General features: G+C 31.7%; 1 protein-coding gene across 1 annotated transcript in view; it reads right to left on the minus strand.

Moving 5' to 3' along the window:
• The window catches only part of Smp_148790 (laminin beta chain-related), a 76,433-nt gene that overhangs the window by 13,618 nt on the left and 54,423 nt on the right, over window positions 1-8,392 (minus strand). Inside the window, exons 23-25 of the mRNA XM_018791171.1 lie at window positions 7,267-7,490; window positions 4,988-5,293; window positions 1,701-1,871 (exon numbers count right to left, since the gene is read on the minus strand). Coding sequence (XP_018645684.1) covers window positions 1,701-1,871; window positions 4,988-5,293; window positions 7,267-7,490 — 701 coding nt within the window. The remainder of the gene's footprint in view (window positions 1-1,700; window positions 1,872-4,987; window positions 5,294-7,266; window positions 7,491-8,392) is intronic.

The raw sequence follows: 8,392 nt of genomic DNA on the forward strand, positions 1-8,392 counted from the left end.
CCACAATAGGACGAAACGGCCGTCCAGTGCTTTGAGGTTTCCCACGGTGGTCTAACTTCAATTGACTCATGATCATAACTATATACAATCAAATGCATTTGAATATCGGAATTACAGTACGTCAATATCAATCAATCGTCTCAGACTTGATTGTTCCTTTGTTTCCACACTAATCATTCTCTGTTCACATTCTCTTTTCTTCGATCTTCTTAACCTTCTGCCTCCAAGCATATCACTTTAGATTGATGATACATACTACTTATATCTGTGGATATCAGTAGCACACTATGATTCTTATTATGGTGACATTTGATTCCTTTTTTTAATGTATGTTTTGTAAAAAATATTCTGGGTTGACTAAAATATTTATTGAATTGTAATTCTAAGGGATTAAATAATTTTTATCTAAAAGATAATTATATCTCTTCTAAAATGATTTTTAAACAATGAAAAGATCTTCCGTAGATGATAGTTAATCCAAATATATTATACTGTTCTAGAAGATTTATCTAGTATACTAACAAAACAATCCCTTTTTTAAAAAAAGTCACTTCAGAAAAAGGAAACTTCTGAAAGCTTAATCCGTTATCAACTCTACAAATGGTGTTCTTTGTTTAACCTTGGTGAGTCAAGGTTTTGATGAAGTTTCAAATTGGGATAAATTCCATGTTGTCAAGCCATCTAAGTGTATGGTAGTCAGTAATTACAGTTATGTTTTCATTTATTTAGTCACTCAATGGTAGATATTTCAAAATAGTTTCTATCATAGGATTAATTGAAGATATGACTCTTGCCATATTGTAATTTTTCTTCCATTATGAATGACTACGATATACTTGACATCCTCGTAGCATGATGGAGTAGTATTTTCGTGGCAGAAAACTTTAAATTTTTCATCTAAGACAGAAAAAACAACAGAGAACAGAACGTGGCCTTCGTCATGGACTATGATAGTGTAAATAATAGTCCCCGATTTATTTTGGTTGGTTTCCGAGTGTAAGGTGGATTTTATCCTCAGTCATGTCCAGCAATTACCTATCTGAATGTGTAATAATGTCTGGCGTAGGATTAAGTTGGAAGAAAAGTAGGTGCAACTAAACTAAAACCTGTCATTAGTTTATGAAGTCATCGACACTTTAACTGATCTGTTTAGATAGATGGAGATTGCTGGGTTCCGTTCTGCTCGATTATTGTAACCATTGATTCCAGACGTTGGAAAACATTTCAGTAACATAGATGTACTTACATTTTATCTTCCCTCAAAATGTGAATCGTAAAATTGTCTTATACCTTATTTGTTTCGCGAATTCATTCTCTCAAATCACAGATTGTTTATACTTAATTGTTCCATTTATTAAAAAAATCGTTCTTACTTCTGTTCTTCTGTTATTCTCATCAGTGAGTTGAAATCTCTTAACAGACCTGGTTGAACTCCACTAGTTACTGCCTCTAACTAGAACTTCTGATATTCGTCTTGATTAGTTTATCATCTCATCGTCCCGATACAATGTTAATGACTGACTAACTAACAGAATAAGTTTCATGAAATAAATAGTAACTAGACAATTAATTAACAAGTCAATCTATCACACTGATTGGCATCTACATTTTTTTAGATACAAACAGTCATTTATTATTAATATTATCAATAATAATAATCTATAGTGATGAATATAATGAATTCAATATGTTTGACTTACTTCATCAAATTTATCTTGTCGCATACTACTATATAGATTGACATATTTTTCAGCTTCATTTATTAAATGATTTGTAAGATTATACATATCAGCTATACGTTCTTTTATATCTGTTGCTTGTATAGTTAAATTTGTTATTGTTTGTTCAGCAATTCTACGGCTTGAATTTACCTGTTATATAATAATGATAAATGGAATTATTATTAGTTTCGTTATTTTGTTTATTTTATAATGACAAGATAGATTATGTAACGTGTAATTATCCAACCTTTTAAGTAAGAAAATTAGAATAGTTGAGATCATGAGTTAATTGAAGCTAGACCATCATGGACAACCTGGAAACATTGGACGGCAGTTTCGTTCTATTGTGGGACTCCTCAGCGTTGCGCATCCATGATCCCGCCTCACGAGTTTCGAACCCAGGACTTATCAGATTTTCTATGGTGGTCTAGCTTCAATTGACTCATGATTTCAACGATATAAAATTACTGAAATTTCCACAAAATCCCCTTCTGATATCTGTTTGTTGTCATAAGTTTTACGACTGTGTGATTTTTTTTCAAGATTTCATTTAGTTTTCTCTCGATATCAACATCTGGAAATGTATCCCGATTTATGTATTCTTTCGTTTGTATGAACTAGATTCAATCATATGTCAAGAATATATATGCATAGTATTAAATGACATTCGATCTAAATTATCAAATTCCTGATTTTGTGTACTTCTTACAGAAGTAGTTTGTTCTTCGTAAGGCTTGATTTTCCCTGGAGCAATTATTTATACAATCCAATATACGCATACTGTTAAGGAGTTACAAAGTAAAATTCAACATTTATGTTGTAATTTATCGTTGACATGTTTCTCGAAATAATTTCAATCAGTATTAAACTTATAAGCAAAGATGGATAGTGGCTTGCAGTGGGATCCAGTTTGACGCGCGTTTCGTTCTATTTGGGACTCGTCAGCTGGATGTACTTGCATCTCAGAGTTGATGTTCACTCTGCACAGGTGCCAATTAGAGACTGACCAGTCCTAAACATCAATGGGAAGATTCAAACAAACAATACTAAGTGAATTTAGTATTAAACTTATTTTTTAAGTTTTCATCACCGAACTAATGAAATAAAAGTTTTAAGAAATACCCATAACTTTTGTGATAAACCAGTACGATCCTGAAATCTATTAAGAAATTATTTTCAAACATGAAGATATTTTCATACATAAATATGAGTATTTTATTCGATCTAACTATAGTTTAACAAGATCAACAGATGATGGAAATGCCAACCGGAAAAAAAATTAATTCCTTAGTTAAAAGAGAAGTTTGTCCTGTGATTATGTTTGAAAGATACCTGCTCTAAAATAACTCGTCAGCAATTCTTCAGAGGAGTTAAATTTTGGGAAATTCTGTTCATAAATAGTGAAAATTTACAAAATATGCAAACTTGTTCGTCAATCTATTCGAACAAAACTTTGGGAGGAAATACTAGATATCATTTGGTGAAAGCTTAACATCGTATTACTTCATTTCAGCACTGTTTCTATAAGAGGCCACCGTAAAAAAACTATGTATAAAATGATAGTAGATATTTGTGGTTTTACAATCCAATAATTTAAGTCTCATAATATGGACGATACTTTCAAATCACTAAGTGACTAGCTTCAAGATGAATTTTTTAGCCCTTACTGGGTATCAATGAAATATAAACTTGACCAAATCGTAAGTCAAACATTATCACACTGTTGACATTGTACGAAGATCAAGTTACATCACAAAGTGACTGAATTTGAAAATATGAGCTTATAGATCTTGTTTCAGTGACTGAATAATATTATACTTCCCGTTACACTGTAAAGTATTTGATGCAATTCAGTTACAATAAGAACGAACTTGCAGTAACAGCACACGAGTTGATTAAAGCTATTTCAATTGCGTTACCCTCACTAAGTCGGAGGAGTATCAGAAGGCATCACTTTTCCTATGACTGTGAAGAACCATTAAATAAAACAAATGCAACTCAACATATATATATATATAACTACAACGGTGAATTGATTAGATTATTTATGCTGATTGAACAAATGGTGAAATTCATTGTTCAATAAGATTATTTCATAACACAGATCAAAATCTGGAGTAGAAAGATCTCTATCTCATCGTTCATCAGTTTTAAGCTCAGGGATTATGGGTGCTTGCTGCTAAAGGGTCCTTAATTAAAAACGTTATCTGATTCTCGGTGGTTCTCCAACTAATTCCCAATCAGTTTGCAGCAAAAATTACTTTAAAACTGCATATAATCTTCAGAAATAAGATATAACATTAAAAGTACTTTGTGTTTACTCTGATCAATACATATTTTTCAAAAATATGGCATACAATTGGTTACCGCATCATTTCTTTATTTAAATTCCTTAGTTTTAATGAAATCTATGAAATCAGGTAGTTTATTGACAAATTCACAGTGAAAATGATTTAAAATAAACCATTTAGACAAGTCAAAATTTCGTTCAAGAGAAAAAATAGTTGTTCATACGTTACTACTAGGTGATTGGAATGATTTCATTGAATTATCAAGCAATACGCACAGTATGCACATATGCCAATTAGAGACTGACCAGTTGCAGTCCTAAAACATCAATAAAAAGATTAAAACAAACAATACTAAGTGAATTTAAACTTCACCCCATCGCACAAGCAAGTGGCTATCAGGACTCAGTGTCCGAGTGGATAATGCGATGGCGTTTGAAGAGAAAGATACTGGGTTCCAGTCCCAGGGTGAAAATCAACTCTGAGATGCAGGTACATCCAGCTGACGAGTCCCAAATAGGACGAAACGCGCGTCCTGGATTCACTGCATGCCACTATCCATCTTTGCTTAACAAATGTTAAGCAGATTATATTCAACCAATGTAACAGTTAGTCAGAAGTCGATACAGAGTTTTGTATAGAATATGTATAAACAGCTATTAAGTTGGAAAAAATTGATCGGGACCTCTTAGTGAGACATAAGCAACTGATATGGAAAGGATAAACTTGTTCTTAATTACTTTGTATATCACATCTTTCATTTACTCTTTGATGTATAGAAAAAGAAACCTAGATTTGTCTATGGAACCTATCAATTTGAATAGAGAATAAATGGACATTTCTAATGTATATATATATATATATATATATATATATATATAACAGTGTTGATGTAAATTTTCTGTTATAATAAAGTAATGAATGGAATCAGAAAAAAAGAAGAAAAGAAACGAACAAATATGAACAATTCTCATTTACCTTTGATATAGCATTTTCAGCTCTATAAACATTATAAAGTGCATTGGTTAAACGAATTTGAAGATTTAAATATTCTTCCATACGTGATCTTAATCTTCCAGCATTACTTGCATTACATCCAGGATTTACACCACATGTACTAATTAAACCAGTATTTAAATTATTCATTAAAATATTTGTATTTGATATTGTATTGAGACTTGCTGATTTTGAAAAGAAATAATCACATCCAGCACCACCACAAGTTGATGGACATACTTTTTGATCTGTATCTTCAGTTGGTGATAAACCGTTATCTCCACAAATCTAAAATAATACCAAACAGAAAAAGACATGGGGGGGAATGATATTATCATTTTAAAAATACTATTTATAGATTCTTATTTATTATGCTTAAAAAAGAATAAAGAAAAAATTACACTTCAGATTAACAAAAAATCAAGTAATTTATTAGGATGGGGGAGAAAATATTGAGAATATGAAGTGTATTAAGGTGTTTCCAATAAGTCAGGTTACATATATGTTAATTAAGTGTTGTATCCCGTGGAGAATTATGAATGGTGACTTTGAGAACTACCTATGGACCAATATGATATATATATTTTCTACTGTATAATTGTTAAATAACTAAACTATTCATATTCGTGTCCCTTTTATTATGAGCTTTATTTTGACCTATAGACTATTGTTATACGGTGTATCATTCCTGAGTTATCCCCAGTCTATTGATTACTGTTCCCCCTATTCACAGCCACATTTTGCCAATTATTGTACAAATGTTATTTTCTATTTTATGGTACGATATGGTCAGTTTGGTTGGTATATAAACTCAGTATGTTTGAGAATAATGATTCATATTGCCGAGGCTGTTATTGGTGTTCTGAACTTAACTGGTTGGGCTAGGCAGAAGCAAGACTGATAAGTACTCAAGACTGTCCATACGGCTTTTGTATATCATTGCTCTGATCGATAATTCACTCCTCTCTGATTGGCGGGGATCAGCACGTTCATATATAAAATAGGGCACACGCACGCACTCACACGTTATAACACTAAGTGTTTAGTAAACGTTTGTGTTATGGTATTTATATTTCGTATTTATCATACGTTCTCTTTTGACTGTTTCGTTTTTTCTGTTTTCCATAAATTAAATCTAATTAATTAAAAATGCTTGTAATGTGAAACATTCAATACCGGATTCAGTAGTTTGAAGATTAAGCATTCTCCACGAAGTTTACAGAGCATGATGGAGTCTTGATTTTGGACTACTGCAGAGTCAATCATATTCTATGACTAAACAAGTATCCATTCTTCAATAATTTATTAACTAAGGTCAGTTAATGATACAAACTATAAAATAACGATAAATGTACTACTCGAGATCCTATCAGAAATGTACTCATCGAGATCTAGTGTTTACGATGAATTCTAGGATTTTTTTTAAACTTAACTATTCACATGAGTTATGACTTCATATAAAGAAAGTTACATGTAACAATTTATCTGATCTTTTGATTTTCTGTTTGAGAATTTGTGGATGTGTGACTTTTCATGGTTCACCAACCGTTGTAAATAGAACTGCTCTGATAATGGAATATGTATTAGTGACGTTTATTAAAAAATACGATAGAACTCACTACTTTAATAAACGTATTTCACCTCAATAAGTTTCGGCACTTTCTATTCTCATTTCCTTTCTATTCGACTAACTTTCTGGATATTATATTATACTACCTACTAATATTTAGTAACTCATGTCATTGCCAATCATTTATATGCCACTTCCTTAAATGTAGTCTTTCCAAATATGTACACGAACTTGGGACAGTCCATTCATTTATTGTCTTTATTGTATATCCTTAGCATGTTTAATAGTTACTTTCATTCCTTGTGGATTCATCTAACTTTGTTTATTTTTAATAGTTTGGATATTTTGTGTTGTTATTTCACGTTTCGATTATTGGTAATCGTTGCAGTAATGGCACAGCTACCGGTTGTTACATATTTTTCTTTTTGTTAATAATTTCTATATAGCCATTCTAGATAGAGTTTTCTCTTTGATTGTACATTGAACTTCTAAACACATTTGACTCCTTTTGAACCGACGCTTGTAAATGAACTGCCTTTGTTCTACTTCATAAAAGTACTGTGATCTCATGTTTTTGAGTTTGGGACTTCTACGCATAACTTCAGAAGTATCGAATGAAATTAATAGAATGTATAAATATAGCTATATAAATACCAAATTCCATAAACTATTTGAGAAAAAATACACTTACTAGTCTATTGGTTTGTCGAATTTTCTCACGAAATTCTTCAATTCTCCTGTCTAATTGAGCCCAATCTGAATTTAACTGATCTGCACGTGTTTGTACAGCTTCTAATTCACGTTTAGAGTTTAATAATTCAGCTTCTAATCCACCACGTTGATATTCTATACTAGTTTGTGTGTTTATAACTCGATCACCGATATCTTTTGAACGTAGAATTGATAAATATGCTCCTATAAAATACAAAGTTTATTTAAATTCTTTCAAATATGTATGACCATATACATGCTCCACATTGAAGCTTTAGTATTCTCATGGATTTCAGCAATGCAGTCTAGGAAAAATTGACTTCTATATGATGGTTATTTATTAATCAAATATATGTTAAGTTATTTGACGTTATTATAAGGTAAAAAAATCAGTTAGTTTATACAAAAAGAGAGGGTGAAACATTACACGTCTCATAAAATCTGTGTCGTTACATATTGATTCTAGATCGACACATCAAAGAGTAATGAGGAGACTGGTTTGATTTTTAAGCAATATTTACCACATGGTAAGCAAAGATGGATAGTGGCATGCAGTGAATCAAGGATGCGCGCTTCGTCCTATTTGGGACTCGTCAGCTGGATGTACCTGCATCTGAGTTGATGTTCACTCTGCGACTCGAACCCAGTACCTTTCGCTTCAAACGCCATCACGTCATCCACTTGGCCACTGAGTCCTGATAGCCACTTGCTTGTGCAATGGGGTGAAGTTTAAATTTACTTAGTATTGTTTGTTTGGATCTTCCCATTGATCTTGAGAAGTGTTTTTTGACACAGATAAATAATAATGAAGATGCAATGAATTCATTCATAGTTATCAATAAACAGTCTGATTCTAAATTTTAAATGTTTGCAGAGGACATATCAATTAAAAGGCTTGAGCCTGAACTTGTATTTAAAAATATTTAGTAGTCAACTTTTGACTGCATTGCAAACTCAAACTTATCAGACATTTTGATTTCCTTTTCTGTAATCTCTTTTGAACCTTTCGAAGGTTTTATTATGTTGTTCAAAAAAATACCATAGTATTCTACAACTTCAGCAATTCTCTTCAAGACCTACTTTTCTTTTACATACTCATAACTTAT

The sequence above is a fragment of the Schistosoma mansoni genome (assembly GCF_000237925.1).
Source record: "Schistosoma mansoni, WGS project CABG00000000 data, chromosome 4 unplaced supercontig 0032, strain Puerto Rico, whole genome shotgun sequence".
NCBI classification, from domain to species: domain Eukaryota; kingdom Metazoa; phylum Platyhelminthes; class Trematoda; order Strigeidida; family Schistosomatidae; genus Schistosoma; species Schistosoma mansoni.